The 17,845-nt window shown below is 38.7% G+C and overlaps 1 protein-coding gene across 1 annotated transcript; it reads left to right on the top strand.

Moving 5' to 3' along the window:
• The first annotated feature begins 5,156 nt into the window (after positions 1–5,156).
• LOC121389203 (C-type lectin BML-2-like) lies at positions 5,157–13,511 on the top strand. Its single transcript, XM_041520805.1, has 3 exons — positions 5,157–5,439; positions 11,562–11,747; positions 13,166–13,511. The coding sequence occupies exons 1-3, from the start codon at positions 5,157–5,159 to the stop codon at positions 13,378–13,380; spliced, it is 684 nt and encodes a 227-aa protein (XP_041376739.1). The 3' UTR covers positions 13,381–13,511.
• Positions 13,512–17,845: the final 4,334 nt, after the last annotated feature.

Here is a 17,845-nt window from a genome sequence, read left to right on the forward strand (position 1 = left end):
GATTACGTCAGTGAACTCATCTCGTCGGCAAATAATGGACGGATGACGTCACAATGATTGTTACATCTTTGTAACGTCCTCAATCTATAGACGGGTTTACTGGCCAGTGACGTCAAAGTACTTTATAAAAATATTTATAATAATAAAATAATAACAAATAAATAAATAAATAAATTAATTGATTAAAATAAATAAAAATATAAATATAAATATAAATATAAATAATAATAATAATAATAATTAAAAAATAAAATTTGACGAAGTGGGTGGGGGTGCGATGTTTGGTGTGGCCTGCATGCGTATTACGTCAGTAAATTCTTTATTTATCAGTTTATTTGCACACATTTAACACCATAACTCATATTTGAAATAATAATAATAAAATAAAAATAAGAGAGCAATATTTGGAAGCGTAAACTGCGTCCCACTTCAACCCCATGTGATCACATCAGGAATATCCCAGAGCTAATAATAGTAATAGCTAAATATTGACGTCTAGATCTAAGGTCAGTCTTTCTTTTTTAGAATTTTAAACCACGTTTTCTACAAACGTCCATAACAGAAATATTTTTTTCTATATTTTATGATGTATTCAGTAACGTTTCACTTAATAACCATCAAACGTATTAAATTTTACTTGCGCGTGTTTAATTTATTCGCTATGCTTTTGTATTGGCGTGTATAGGTGTTTTTATTATTTGTTTTTAATCATTCACAGGTTTCCACCGACATTGACATGAATATACAATCTTTAAATGAGGTTGAATTATCCGAGAGACTGGTTTTGCTTTTAAAAAACGTTCCAAGAAAGTCATAAATACTGAAATTGCGCCCAGATACAATGCCATCACGTTATTGTTGCGTGAATTTCACTCCCTTGATGGCGACCGTACGGTTACGCCATCTATCGACAACGTCATAAACTGCTGGGCGATAATCAGAAAAACCCGTCTATAAAAGCACTAAATAATTAACATTAAAACGCACCACACGACGTCTGGTTCCATTATATTTTCTAGCAAGACACAAAACGTTTGTGTTGTGTTTGATGTTACTTGATTGGTCTATTCTGCACACCCTTTGTAACGTCCACTTTTCATTTCTATTCTTATCTCCGCGTGAACGTCCTATAAAAATAACTATTACAAACCTCTTTGTACTCTCTTTTTGTATACGCCATACGTTATTGTGCATAACTTAACCGGATTGTTTTCATGGAAATCAATTTTCTATAAAAACACCTCGGATGATAACATTTACATACCAGCATAGATAAACTGAGTGCACTGGAATTGTTTTCGTTGCGAAATATTTGTTCAGTTTGGAAAACACAGAACTTTCCAGACGCATCTATAATGCTTTTAGCAATTATTATCTGCAGCATTTCTATAGCATTAAGGTATGTATTATCTTCTATAGTATGTAGTATGTACATTTTAAAATTATTAAAAACTAAGCAGTGTGTATTAAGTTAACTTTTTCTGAGGAATCTTAAGACATGTGTCTAGCTGCAAGAAATATAGTCAGTTGAGTTTATTGTGTATTTGATTTTAGTTTTTTTAATATATATTTTACTAAAGACCCTGCATTCAAAAATGTCGCCACCATCACACGGTAGTAACTATTATACAATATTTAACCATGCATAAATTGTCAACATTTCCAGTTATTCTTGTTTATTAGTACTTATAGTAGATACTGTGGATATATCCTATAATTTTGCAATACTATAATAAACATGACATTTTTTTTTTTTTTTTTATAAAAAGATAAAATATTTCAGGGTTTTAAGTCTAAAATGTTATTAATCGTTTATGGTACCCTTTTTTTTAAACTTATCTTCACAGTGAATAAACATTTTTTTATCTTGTTATCACTTAAAAGTTTATAATGAAATGCAGTTTGGACCGCGTTAGAAGAAATAATAAACTAAATATTTGTGCATATTTTAAACGGAGGAATGGGTTATTTTTTTTCAAAATAAATATACAGCTACATTATTTGCTATTAAACTTTGACTAAGATAAATTGTATTTCTTTTTAGTCAAAGTATTTTAATGATTCTTAATTGTATAAATTGAAAGAAGTCGTTGAAATCGAATATACAATGATATATTATATGCAAACAATGATGCACCTACATGTATGTACATGTGTGTTGTTAATTCAAGAAAATGTCTGTTGAAAATCAAGAATAGCTGAAAATGTCATCATTCACATGTATGATGTACACAGTGCTCTTTTTAGTTTCTCTTACGCAGTGATATTAAATCATATTGTATTTTTAAAGTAATTTGTGGTATGACATTTTATTTTATTTTTGAATTATTGTCTGTCGTATTTATCCATAAAGACTGATCTCCCTGTAGTGCCCGAGTATGGGCTGGAACCACAGAATGTGTAAAACTATGAAACGAATTATTAACCGTGCAGTGTTTTTGCCAGAAAGAAATTGGTATGGCGCTATGGAATTGAACCACAGTCAACAGGGGGTATGGGGGGGGGGGGGGGGGGGGGGGGGGGGGGGGGGGGGGGGGGGGGGGGGGGGGGGCCTTCCCCAGAAAGCAATTGTGTTAAATTTAGGGTTAAGGTTAAGAAAATCATACAGTAATTATAAGAGTAATTAATTTTGTCAAAAAGTTAACTTTAAAAACAAAAATCTGCTAAACATTTTCGGTATGGTGCCATACCCGTTTTACCCTAAGTGGTCAACCGCCTGTTTTGGCTTCTAAATTTGAATGGGATCCAATCTATCGGCTTCTCATCCGTTAGGAGATGCGTGTGCCTCAAGGTGACCTTATTTTCGGTAAAAATTTACAGCATCACAAGCGTTCATAACAGGTGTTCATTACATGTCGACCGGCCTCGGTGGCGTCGTGGTTAGGCCATCGGTCTACAGGCTGGTAGGTACTGGGTTCGGATCCCAGTCGAGGCATGGGATTTTTAATCCAGATACCGACTCCAAACCCTGAGTGAGTGCTCCGCAAGACTCAATGGGTAGGTGTCAACCACTTGCACGACCAGTAATCCATAACTGGTTAAACAAAGGTCATGGTTTGTGCTATCCTGCCTGTGGGAAGCGCAAATAAAAGATCCCTTGCTGCTAATCGGAAAGAGTAGCCCATGTAGTGGCGACAGCGGGTTTCCTCTCAAACTCTGTGTGGTCCTTAACCATATGTCTGACGCCATATAACCGTAAATAAAATATGTTGAGTGCGTCGTTAAATAAAACATTTCTTTCTTTCTTTCACAATTGTGGGTGATTTGAAGTTTGTTTTGTTTAACGACACCACTAGAGCACATTGATTAATTAATCATCGGCTATTGGATGTCAAACATCAGTAATTCTGATTGTGGGTGATTTGAAGTTTGTTTTGTTTAACGACACCACTAGAGCACATTGATTAATTAATCATCGGCTATTGGATGTCAAACATCAGTAATTTTGACTTGTAGTCATCAGAGGAAACACGCTACATGTTTTCTAATGCATCAAGGGATCTTTTATATGCACCATTCTACAGACAGGATAGTACATACCACGGCCTTTGATATACCAGTCGTGGAGCACTGGCTGAGTGGTTTGATACAATAGATTACCATAACACACTTGTTTCACTCTGTAAGTTTATCCAAATGTGTTATAGGTGTGTAGATTAACCGACCTGTATTCGTCTTCATTGGTTGAAATTAGGGTTTGTGACTTTAAAAGAAAATATGATTGCTTTTTCAAGACTGCCTGTCAAGTCAATGCTTTAAACCGACAAGAACGGTTTAATTAATATGAAACCCAAATGTGCGAATAGTAGTTAGTTTCGCAACAAACAGCTTCATAAATTTATTGACAAACGTGTCGGATTTGGGGGCACCGGCTTTATACTAGGTGTCATACTGCAAATAAAGTTTTGCACGTTTAGCACCCAAACTATATTCGTGCGCATTAATGTATACGCACTCTACAGGAGATATTCTAAACGCACCAAGACAAAGCCTAAGTGCCCAACTGTGTATGTGATCTAATATCAGTAACACTTGCGTTCTGACCCATACACATTTCACCCATAGTTTAATGTGTTTAGAGATGTATACAGTCAGAAAGAAAGAAAGACATGTTTTAACGACGCACTCAACACATTTTATTTACGGTTATATGGCGTTAGACATATGGTTAAGAACCACACATATTTTGAGAGGAAACCCGCTGTCGCCACTACATGGGCTACTCTTCCGATTAGCAGCAAGGGATCTTTTATTTGCCCTTCCCACAGGCAGGATAGCACAAACCATGGCCGTTGTTGAACCAGTTATGGATCACTGGTCGGTGCAAGTGGTTTACACCTACCCATTGAGTCTTGCGGAGCACTCACTCAGGGTTTGGAGTCGGTATCTGGATTAAAAATCCCATGCCTCGACTGGGATCCGAACCCAGTACCTACCAACCTGTAGACCGATGGCCTACCACGACGCCACCGAGGCCGGTATGTACAGTCAGAGAAGAAAGGAAGGAAATGTTTTATTTAACGACGAACTCAACACATTTTTATTTTACGGTTATATGGCGTCAAACATATGGTTAAGGAGCACTCACTCACTCAGGGTTTGGAGTCGGTATCTGGATTAAAAATCCCATGCCTCGACTGAGATCCGAAACCAGTACCTACCAGACTGTAGACCGATGGCCTAACCACAACGCCACCGAGGCCGGTTAAATTGTTTGATGTTGCGAATCTGAAGAAAAAAAAACACCACAAAAATATGTAGTTATAGATCGTGTGTTGATTTCGTGTTACGGAGGGCGGGACGTAGCCTAGTGGTAACACGTTCGCTTGATGCGCGGTCGGTCTAGGATCGATTCCTGTCGGTAGACCCATTGGGCTATTTCTCGCTCCCGCCAGTGCTCCACAGCTGGTGTAACAAAGGCCATGGTATGTACTATCCTGTCTGTGGGATGGTGCATATAAAAGATCCATTGCTGCTAATCGAAAAGAGTAGCCCATGAAGTGGCGACAGCGGGTTTCCTCTCTCAATATCTGTGTGGTTCTTCCTTAACCATGTGTCTGACGCCATATAACCGTAAATAAAATGTGCTGAGTGCGTCGTTAAATAAAACATTTCTTTCTTTCGTGTTGCGGTTTCGTGTGACGGAGCAGATCTGAATGGATGGTTATAACCTGTTGTTTTGCAGCCACAACACCCGACAGTCTGTCTGGATTTACAATAGTCTGTTTGACGACATCTTCATCACTGATGACGTCATATCCTCCATCAGAAACGTGAACACCCAGCTGGATTGTGGGAAGGAGTGTACAAAGCGTGCCGGCTGCAATTCATTTTCTCACAACAGTAATGATGGAACATGCTCCATGCATTCAGCAAGATTTACGAACAGCGCCAGTTATCTCCCTTCACAGGGGTCGCGCCACTACTCAGCTATTACTGGTAACAACCTTGTTTTTTTTGTGTTTTTTGTGGGTTATGTTTTTTTTTGTTTTTTTTTTTTTGTTTTTTTTCAGGGGTGGGTGGTCCCCCAGGTCCCCCGGATATACACGTACGCATATGCATCACTGTGGCTTAACAACAATCGTCCATTAATCACATTAATTTATTTTCGTGCTTGTATACAACTCACGTTCTAGCCCGAGTACTCTGACTGTAAGAGAGCTAGACGGACATTTGGACATAAATATGCTCTCATTACAGTCAGAGACCAAGCTATGTATTTTTTTGGCAATTCCCGACAACCAAAAAGTTGGCAAAGATTTCCGCTCTAATATCACAACAATCCTATGTTTGACGTCAAATACCTTTACATCGATCATTTTCGAGTTAACTGATGAAAAAAAATCCACATATTAATCACTAATACACATAGTACAGAAAGAAATCCGACAGCACCCACATTCAGCTACGCTTCGTGACACTCCGTCGCAAGAATTACAAAGCTCGGTGACCTATTTCCCAGTAGACGGAATGGCTGAGTGGGCGATCATGTGAGGCAACGTCACGATATAGGTCGGCGAACTTAGAATTCTGCTGTCCGGAGTTTGCCGAAGCTTAGCTGAATGTTGGTGCTGTCGGGTTTCTTTCTGTAGTGTGTGTATTAGTGATTAATATGTGGATTTTTTTTAATCAATTAACTCGAAAATGATCGATGTAAAAGTATTTAACGTCAAACATAGGATTGTTGTGATATTAGAGCGGAAATCTTTGCCAACTTTTTGGTTGTCGGGAATTGCCCAAAAAATACATAGCTTGGTCTCTGACTGTAATGAGAGCGTATTTATGTCCAAATGTCCGTCTAGCTCTCTTACAGTCAGAGTACTCGGGTTACTCATGTTCAAGCAAGCTGTCCTGGGCAAACACCTCGACTTTCTGTGCTGTCTGTCAGGAGAGGTTTTATTGATTATTTGTTAGTGGCAATTGGAAGAAAGGTTGATGCAATAGCTATACATCTCTCCAATGAACCATCAAGGGTACTTCGGATGTCTTTTTTTGTAAGGTGAAAATTGACGATATTGTTTCAATCTACTCACCGATAATAATCTAAAACATTTTTTTTTTTAAATTAAAGTGTGCCATACAAGCTATACATATGCGATTATAAAAGAGTGTAACATACGCCATATCATTACCTGGTGATTACGAAACTACCATTAGCATATTCAGTATCGCATCTCTGCATAAGATTGATCCCAAAAAGGATATGATAGAGGTGTGATGGTATACTGCTTTGTTAGCCCGAGTACTCTGCCGCCCCAAAGTGTTTCTCCGATTGTTCTGGGTTGTGGCCAAATGTTTTCTCTGATACTGTCATATGTTGGACATATTTGCAGTACATGCTCTGGAGTTTGGGGTTCAATATTACAGTGGCATTGAGGTGTTGTTACCACTGAGTTTATAGAGATGTGCACTGAGTCTGCAGTGCCCTGTCCTCAGTCTGAATATCATTGTTTGTTCTCGTCGGTTTAGGTGTATGATGGGGGTCACTTGGATAAGTACCTCCTATCCTTGTTTATCTGCAGTCTCGTTTCCTGTGATTCCACAGTGTACTGGAATTCATTGACGTGCAGCATTGTTAGTTCTGGATATGATGCTGAGCTGGTGTTTGAAATTTCTGGTGGCATTATCTTAGGACCCATTTTGGACTCATTGAAGTACTGATTTACAGTCGATGAGGAAGACGATGTTAGTGTTTGATATGGCTTGTTTTATGAGAAGCGACATTACTTGAGTGGCTGCTGGTTGCTCAGATCCGTAGTTTGTTGACAGCTGGCCTGTTGGGGTTGATAGTGACTTAGTTGTTCCGTCCGGATATTGGATGTATGCACCAGCCCCTCCATTTTGGACTGCACCTTGTGATGATCCGTCTGAGTAGACATGAATCCAGTGCTCTGTTGGATAGTGAGTACTTATGTGTTCAAGTGTCAGTGCTTTCCGTGTCTCAACTGACTGGTGTGCTTTTGTTTCAATGCCAGGGATGTTCAGGCAGAAAGTGATGTCTTGGTTTTCCTCTTCATCTCTAGTGTATGGAGTCAGGATTTACCATTCTTCTGGGTTTCTGGAGATGATGTCTTGATTTTCAGTTGAAAGTTGTTTTGATAGGTGTTTGAAGCTGCTGCGCTTGAGTCTGTTGATATTTGGATCTTGTATTTTCTGGTTCATTGGGTGCGTTTCCAGTCTCTTGTATTTCTCTGCCGGTATAAGTACCTTTTATTTTCTTCTCTCATGTAGGCTGTGCAGACCAGACATTGATTCTATGGCAGTGATTGGCGTGCTTCGTATTCCTCCAGTGATGATACAGAGACCCATATTCCTGGATTTTTTAAGTGTTTCTTTTGGCTGCAGTTGCAAAGGTGGATGATCCATATTCCATAACATGGCGTACTTCACCATTGTATACTTGTTTAAGGGTGTTGATGTCTGCTCCCCAGGTGGTCCTTGCAAGTTTCTCCAGAATCCTTAATTTGAGAAGTGCTGTTTTCTCTGTGTTCTCAGTGTGAGGTACCCATGTAAGGCGCTTGTCAAATGTGATTCCAAGATAAGTCGGGGGTATCGTTCTGTGGTAGGCAGGCATCTTCTAGGGTGATTTTGTACTTTTCAGGCTTGATGAAGAGAGTTGTTGTCGTTTTGTTCTTGTTGATCTTCAACTCCCGTTTTTGGCCCAGTTGCTAACTGCGTTGGTTGCTTCTTGTATACGAATGCCTACAGTTGTAGTGTATTATGCTAGGGTCCAGTTGGCTAGGTCATCTGCATGGATGCCCGGTGGATGAATGGAGAGAGTTGTTTTGTTAAGTCGTTGATAAAGATGCTAAATAGTGTAGGGGATATTACTCCTTCTTGTGGAACACATTCTTGTAAGTAAACCAGTTTCCTTTTGTTACCATCTAGCTTGACTCTAGCATGTCTTCTGGTTAATTAAAATTAGCTCCATTGGTTAATTACTATTACCTGTGGATCTAACAGCACCCCGTTGAAGCTTATGTCCAGTTGACCTTTCATTCGATCAATTAAAACCTTACTTGCAAAATCATGCTATCATTCAGAATTATGCCGAGGATATACGAAATGATTCGGGTGAATTACGAAGTATGCCGGAACCTAATTTCAATATAAGATTTTATATAAAATTGGTTTCAAGACGAAAACAAACCCTGTGATGGTATAGCCATAAAATCTGTTTATACTAGTATACAATCCAGAGTTTATTACTGCACATTTCCCCCTGTTTTTTAATGTTGAAATAGACCAACAAGTTCGCCTATTGCATAAATAGTCTCGCCCAATATTTTGAGAATTTGTATGCTCCCGAATAACGCTATAAAAGGCGAAGTGTAATTCGTCGATATTTAAATTGTTATTTATAGATGAAATGTCACCTGGACATTGGAGTCCACGCGATGCTGTTAGATCTACTGGTAGACCAGTAGAGCTAATTTTAATCAGATTGGTCAGGTTTTTAATCCAGTTGTACATGTTTGCCTGGATTCCCATTATTGTTAGTTTGAGAAGTAATCCTTCTTTCCAGACTTTTTCGAATGCCTTTGTCAAGTCAAAGAAGGTGGCAAGTACTTTTTCTTTCTCTTGGAAGGCATCCTGGATATCCTGGGCTAGATATGTGACTTGGTCGTCAGTACTTTTAAGTTTTCTGAATCCTGATGGACTGTCATCGAGCAGGTGATTTGCTTCAAGGTAGTTGAGAAATATAGCATTAATCTCTTTTTTTTCCCCATGGTTTTCGCTATGCAACTTTTTGGTTTTGTTGTTTTTGGGCTTGTTTGTCTTCAGGACTGGTATTATTTCTGCTTCTTTCCATTCTTCAGGGAAGACTGATTGTTCCCAAGTCTGGTTCTTCCTACTGATCCGAGGTGTTTGATGAGTTCATTAGTTATTGCATCAGGGCCTGGCGATTTTTTCTTTTTCAGACTGTGTATGGCTCGGTTGAGTTCTGAAGGTTGGAAGCTTTTAGTCATGATGTCTGGTGGAGGGTTTCGACAGCTAGTTCCTTTTTTTTATTTCCTTTCGGATTTCTGCTTGTTGGTCTCTTGGAATCGTGAGTTTGCTTTCAGTTGCAAAACTTTCAGCCAGTACATTTGCGGCATGTTTTCCTGTATATGTTTTCCCATTTTCCTCTGTTACAGTGCATCATCTTTGTGTTGTATCATTCTCCTCGTTCAGTGATTTTGTGAGTTTTGAATTATAATAATAACACAAAATAACTGATTGTTATAATTTATAAAACAACTTATGTTCATCCGGTGAGCGCTCTACTGACTGAGCTAGATCCCACCCCAAATTGAAACAGACTTCCACGAAGCGACCACATTAAGTGCATAACGTAACTAGACACCTAAGACGATCATAGCACTACGATCGCTTCGTGGAACGAGGCCCAGACCATTTCTTGAGTGTTCTGGGAAAACCTAGTATGTCTGATTTTGGTAAAATTGGGTTAAGACCATTTTCGGACTTACTAGTTTTTACATCATCATATAACACATGTAAGAATAAAAAATCATCCGTGGTTTCATGAATTTTGTAATGGTAAAACCTAGCAGGTCCCGAGTATTGATTCATTTATTCAGCCAAAACCTAGCAAATTGAAGTGGGGCGTTGTTCTGATACTTCTAGGTTTTTCCTCAACACATTCCTTACTATTTGTATTGGAAAAACCTAGCAAGTCGAACTAGCCAATCATAACGCAGGAAACACAATGAGGAAATCCCCAGAAATCCTTGATTTTAAAGATTTTGTTGATCTGTGTGCCAGGGCTAGCAAGCATACTTCAACAGTAGTTATACACTACAACGACTTCCACTTTTTTCAAGATGGGCATAGGACCCGCCAAAGCAAGAATGTGCAGTTGCCACTACTGGGTAGCATTTCCGAGGTTGAATCCCGTAAGGGTTGTCGACCACTCTTTTACAAGCAGAATTTTGGTGATGAATTTGCAGAAGTCGGATTTTTAAAGCCAAAGTTTGATATCCTGACGTTTCCGGGAGTAATGGTGGAGCCGAGAGGCATCCCTGCAGCAAAAAAAAAAAACAGAAGCTCCTGAAATTAGCCGAGTGTTTTGTGCCTGCAAAGAAGAAGTTCTGGCTATATCTGCCCAGTAATGGTGCTAGCCATGACCTTGTGGAGGCATTTGACTGATCAGTGGCAATTATGTAACCCCCCACCCCGTCAGACATTCAATCAACACTACACCAAAATCCTTGACAACCCTTACTAGGTTTTTCCTGACGGGTGGCCCAATAAAACTAAAATGTCCTATTTGTAATGACTAAACGGCTGCTGAAGTAAAACCTTCTGACTTTGCAAGACTGCCAAAGTGCACTATAAAGGGAAAGCTCTTCAGTGAAAATATCTGACTTCGCACTAAAAACTGCCAAAGTGCACAGAGCACCTGTCCATGATTGATTAATCCATTAGATTTTGGGACATTTATTTTTATTGTGCCACCCTGCATAATTATGGGAAAAATTGGACTGATGTAATGATCATTTTGATGTAGCCGGGTTCAAATTGGCCTCTTGGGGGTAAAATGTATATTTTGTGAATTTTGGCGAATTTTGGTCCTCTTCCAAGGTCTACTGGTAATCATTGAAAGGGGGTTTCAAATGACTGGTTGTGTATTTTATATTTTGTATTTGTCCTGGAGTTCATTTAGATCGGCAGTTTGTATTTTTTCAAGATACATGTGGAATAAAGAAACCAATTTTATTGACTTGCTAGGTTATTGTTGATAAACCGTGCCATAACTGTTTTCATTCAAGGCTGGAAAAACCTAGTAAGTCAAGTTGCGATGGAACTGTCAAAATAAAACCAAAAACATTATTTCCCTAATTTACTCTTCCTAAGTAATGAACAAATAATCACAAAGTGTCTGCTTAATCCTGGCAGGGTGTAGTTTTCGGTCAATATCTCCAATTCAGATTTTTCTGACTTACTAAGTTTTTCAAGAACACTCAAGATTTAGGCATAAAATAACCATTAGCTAGCTTGGAGATCGTCCCTTTGATATCAGTCGTGGCATTACCCTAACAAAGATTGTGTTTGTATAGATGTCTGCCCAGTTCAAGATGGATACGTGCTTTTGAGGGATCTGAACTTGTGTTTCAAAGTCTTCAACGTTACCAAAACGATGAGTGATGCACGTGACCTTTGTAACCAATCAGGTTCCAGGCTGATCGTCCTGGACACCGCAGAAAAGAACGACGCTGTCAGTGCCTACATTGTAGCAAATATAGGTACAGTAAATAATGTTTTTAATGTTGTTTATTTTGTTGTTGTTTGTTGTTGGTTTTTTATTGTTTTTTTTATTGGTGGGTGTTTGTTTTGTTTTTGTTTTTTTTTGGTGGGGGGATTTGGGTGTGTGTGTGTTGGGTTTTTTTTTAGGAGGGGGGTTTCAGGTGTTTTTTTGTTGTTTTGTTTTGGGGGGGGGTTTATTGGTTTGTTGTCTGGTTTTTGGTTTGGTGTGTGTGTGTGTGTGTGTGTGTGTGTGTGTGTGTGTGTGTGTGTGTGTGTGTGTGTGTGTGTGTTTGTGCGTGTGTGTTTGTTTGTTTGTTTGTTTTTGATCTTGGTATTAGTTATTTTGGGGTTGTGGATTTTTTTACATACCCCCCCCCCCCAACACACACACACCCTTCCAGTGACATAAATTATATGCTACAGGTGATCATCTCCACAAACAATTTTAATTAGAATTAAAAATATTAATTAAATAACATATAAAAAATATATTAACATTTAAAAGTGGTAAACATTTAGTTAAATTTTTTTAATTAATTGGATTTTTTTGTTAAAGTTAGTTCTAAGTTTGTTTTGTTTAATGCGACACCACTAGAGCACATTGTTTTATTGGATGTCAAACATTTGGTAATTATGAGTCTTAGAGAGGAAACCCGAAACATTTTCCCCTATTAGGTCAGGTCATAGAGTTTAACGTGCACATTCAGAGCAAGCTGTTGTAGCGCACGCCTGTCATGGGCGCAGGTGTCGGTTTATGCCGGCTTCTCTGTCCATGATAGGAAAAGGGTTTGGGGTGGGTGGGAGGAGGGACCGCCCGCACTGGCAGATGCAAGAGAACATCAGTAGTCCGACCGGGGTCGATAACAGGCTGGGGCATTTTTCCATTAGTAGACAGGGCCACGTTCCACGAAGCGATCTTAGCCCTAAGATCAACTAAGTGCATAGGGTAGCTATGCGCTTACGGTAATCTTAGGGCTAAGATCGCTTCTTGGAACAAGGCCCAGGATAGCACAAACCACGGCCTTTGATATACCAGTCGTTGTGCACTGGCTGAAACGAGAAATAACCAAATGGGCCTATCGACGGGATTGACAGTTGATAGTCTGACCCTATCATTACATGTTTGGGGCAATTCGAAATTCGATGGGGCGTGAGTTCACACACCCAGTACCCTATCCCTGGATCCGCGCCTGGCTTGTGATCATATTTTTTTATATATCGATCGCTCTTTCTCATTCCAGCCAGTGCACCAAGACTGGTATGTCAAAGGCCGTGGTATGTGCTATCATGTCTATGGGGTGGTGCATATAAAAGATCCCTTGCTGCTAATGGAAAAATATAGCGGGTTTCCTCTCTAAGACTAGCTATATGTCAGAATTACCAAAAACAAACTTTTATATTTTTTTGTATTTGACAGGTCAATACAACTATTACATTGGTTTGACAGACGAGGATCACGAGGATGTGTTTGTCTGGGAGGATGGGAGCGTTGTTAGTGATAAGAAGTGGATGTCTGGAGAACCCAACAACTCGGGTAACGCCAACTGTGTTATCTTAAAGGTCAAAAACACACTTTGGAATGATATACCCTGTTCAAGGAAACGCAGATACATCTGTGAAAAAGCCATCTGATTTTTTAAAAAAAATTTATTACCTCGCTTCAAATAGGGATCGCTACACAGGCGTCGAAATTGGTTAAAATTCTGCCGGACATTCGATTCTACAAGCTACAAATACTGCCGGCCGGACCAAACATGATCGACTCTGAGTAATGTGCGAAACGTAGGCTACAATAATTGTCGGTCCGACGGGGGGGGGGGGGGGGGGGGGGGGGGGTTATATGCCGGTGCATGTAATAATGTTGACCGGCAAAAATGCCCGGGCTAGCAACTACAGTTTTGGTTGCATGTTCTCAATAAGTCTAGCAAATACAAATAATAATGAAGAGTAAATTAATATATAAATTAATACATTAATTAATTAATCTTGCGCAATAATAGTACCTTAATCATAATTTGTGGATAGAATATAGCATTAATTAGTTCAAGTTCAAGTTCTTTATTGCTATAAGTTATACAACTTATAAGCTTTATAATAAAAACAGCAAAATAGAATAAATACATATTTACAATATCTGATAATGGTGGGGAGCCCTATAGCACTATCTAAAACACATTCGTGCATGAAACATCAATACATATCTAAAATAAACGAAATAAACCCTACATATATGCATGCTAAATAATTACGTGGGTAGTAATTTAGAAGATATTAAATATAAACACATCACGTGCGTAAGGAAACTAGACACTTACAACATAAATCTTAAATGGGGTAGGGGGGGGGGGGAGTTGTTTTGTTTTTTGTTGGGGTTTTGTTTTTTGGGTGGTGTTTTCGTTTGTTGTTTGTTTTGTTGTTGTTGTTGTTGGTTTGTTTGGGGGGGGGTTGGGGGAGGCGCGCATATTTTATTAACTTATAAATACTGATACAGGTGGATATTTAAACAACACTGGAAATCAGCATGAACTGTAATTCTAATTGTTAAAGTAGCAAACACGTTCCATTTCAGTTCATTTTATTGGCCCTAGTTTATAAACACTACGACGTATTTTTCACTATAAAAGCTCTTTTTGATCATTTAAATTTGAAACACTTACCTTTCATAATTTAAAATATTCATTTTAATGCAACTCAAATGGTTCTGGTTCTAAACCCTTGTGGATATGGGCACGTACATAGAGTTTCCGTTTCCGTAGACTCGGGAAGAACAAATTCTGTTCACACGCCTTGGAGTTCTCTGACAAAACACAAACTGTACTGGAAGATAGACTCGGGGAAAACAGATTCTGTTAACACGCCTTGAAGTTCTCTGACAAAACACAAACTCTGCTAGAAGATAGACTCGGGGAGAACAGATTCTGTTAACACGCCTTGAAGTTCTCTGACAAAACACAAACTCTACTGGAAGACAGACTCGGGGAGAACAGATTCTGTTCACACGCCTTGAAGTTCTCTGACAAAACACAAACTCTACTGGAAGACAGACTCGGGGAGAACAGATTCTGTTCACACGCCTTGAAGTTTTGTATCATAATCATAACTTGTTATTACATGATGGAGTTGAAAATAACAACCTACAAACCAACTTGTGACTTATTCATTTAAACAAAACAAAGAGAACTTACTCTGTGTTAATATGATAAAAAGATTATTACCCACGTGTGTCTCGGTATCGTCAGTATCATATATTAGGAATAAAAATAATGTATCGTGCTCGCCAGAGGCTCGTATAATACAATTTTATTCCTTATATAAAAATGCATGGGCATAACATATTTTTCTTATTCTTTTTCTCTTTTTTTTTTAAATCTATACTTTTTTTTTTCTTCTTTTTTAAACTTTGTAACCCCAGATCACTGGCAATGTCAAGGTTGGGGTGCCTTGAGTCATCGTCTTACAAATGTACAATAATAATAAAATTATAACATATTTCATATATACATGGATGCACACATACACATACATATAGATACATACACACACACATACACACATACATATGCATACATATATACATATACACATACATACATACATACATACATACATACATACATACATATACATAGACATACACATATACATACATATACACACATACATATACACACATACATATACATGTACACACATACACACACATACATACATATACCTGTATACATACATACATACATATATAATACATGTGGTAGTTACATTCATTTCATTTGTCGTTGGACCAAAACCACAGATAAAAGCACAATAGGACAACAACAAAAACAACTAATTGCATTTCATTTTGTGTCCTAATTTAATTAGGAAGCAAAATGAAATATGTGCTCGTACTGGAATTAAGACGATCGTAGACCATGAATATACAGACACTGATATTCTAAAGAAGAAAACACATTTAATATGCAATAGCTGTCGCTAAAAAGCCTTCTTTAGTCTTTACAATGGCAGCACACCTAGGATGTCCGCTTAATTTGTGCTTACAAAAGGAAAAATGATTAGTCATAGATATGCACAATTACTGATCAGAAATAAATTAGTCTTTGTTGAATAGAGACATCAGCCGTAAACTTTGTCGCGTTTAACGACATCACTAGAGCACATTAATTTTATTAATCATTGGCTGTTGGATGTCAAACATTTGGTAATTTTTACAGATAGTCTTAGCGAGGAAACCCGCTACATTTCTCCATTAGTAGCAAGGAATCTTTTATATGCACCATCCCATAGGCAGGATAGCACATATCACGGTCTTTGATATGCCAGTCGTGGAGAAATAGCCCAATGGGCCCACCGACGGGGATCGATCCCAAGTCGACCGACCGCGCATCAAGCGAACGGTTTACCACTGGGCTACGTCACGGCTCAATACGTTTTTAATGTCGTCGTCCATTGACACTGCTATAAATAGTACATACGCAATTTTAGTGATTAAATCGCATCATTCTATAAGCTTGCAGCAACAAATAACGCTCAGAACCAGGAATATACAAAAGCACCAAATCAATGTTGCTTAATATACGTTAGACGTTTTTGTTGTTGAGTCTTGATTAATCCTTTTACCGGCATCGGTGGCGTCGTAGTTAGGTCACCGGTCAACAGGCTGGTAGGTACTGGGTTCGGATCCCAGTCGAGGCATGGGATTTTTCATCCACATACCGACTCAAAACCCTGAGTGAGTGCTCCGCAAGGCTCAATGGGTAGGTGTAAGCCACTTGCACCGACCAGTGATCCATAGCTGGTTCAACAAAGGCCATGGTTTGTGCTATCCTACCTGTGGGAAGCACAAATAAAAGATCCCTTGCTGCTAATCGGAAAGAGTAGCCCATGTAGTGGCGACAGCGGTTTTCCTCTCAAACTCTGTGTGATCCTTAACCATATGTCTGACGCCATATAACCGTAAATAAAATCTGTTGAGTGCGTCGTTAAATAAAACATTTCTTTCCATATAACCGTGACTAAAATGTGTTGAGTGCGTCGTTAAATAAAACTTTTCTTTCCATAATAACCGTAACTAGAATGTGTTGAGTGCGTCGTTAAATAAAACTTTTCTTTCTTTTTCTTTTTTGATTAATCTTTTTTGTCCGAATCCCTTTTATGTGAATTCAATGAAAGACGTGTTCACGCATTTTGTTAAGTTTGTGACATGAGGCTGTTTGTCCGATGATAGTAATTATCTCTGAGGCTTTTGTCCAGTAAGATGTTGTCCCATGAAACGTGTTGTGGTGGATTAGAGAACAGATAAATGTTTCTGTCCTGATATCAGAGCCGTATTGTATATGGATTATAATGGGAATGAAAATCAAAGAAACAAAAGACTTGTGATACTAGCAGATAACAATGTAGAGAAGAGAATCAGAAATAGAAATTCCTATAAAGCGCCGTTCAACAATTACGTTTTGTGGCCCCTCCTACCCCAGTCACTGTCAGAGGCGGATCTAGGGGGCCCCAGGGGCCCGCCCCACCCCCTAAATTTTGCGATAGTTATAATTTTATTATATATTAATTTTCATATTGTTTTATGATCCCCTTCCAAAACTCCCCCAAAGTTCCCTTGGCATTCCACCTCATGTCACCGGGGCCCCCCTAAATGGATTTTCTGGATCCGCCACTGACTGTGACTTTATTAGATTAACATTGTTCAATTAGTGGATTTTCTGTTTGTATTTTTATTTCGTTTCATTGGTAATAAATACATGTACTAGAAAAAATTCAAATCGTGTAAAAGAACAAAATGTGCCCAATTGACTGCATTTTAATAAATTAATAAACACGAGTACCGCAGGGACCTATCTTTCATAGACGCAGGTACGCTATTGCGTACCACCTGACATTACAAATTTTTAAAAAATTAAAATACATCATGTAAATGCGTGTATGTTCTATGTTTTATTCCATAGCCGAAAAAGTCTGCGTACCACGTGAAAAACCCAAAGTAGGCCTCTGGTATCGGTAAGGTACATATGCCCATCAAAAGTAGGTCGCAGTGACCTAGTTATGGTACGCGACACACCACTACCACTACTTGCATTCAGAGTTTGAT

The sequence above is a fragment of the Gigantopelta aegis genome, chromosome 14 (genome assembly GCF_016097555.1).
Source record: "Gigantopelta aegis isolate Gae_Host chromosome 14, Gae_host_genome, whole genome shotgun sequence".
In the NCBI taxonomy this organism is placed as follows: Eukaryota; Metazoa; Mollusca; class Gastropoda; order Neomphalida; family Peltospiridae; genus Gigantopelta; species Gigantopelta aegis.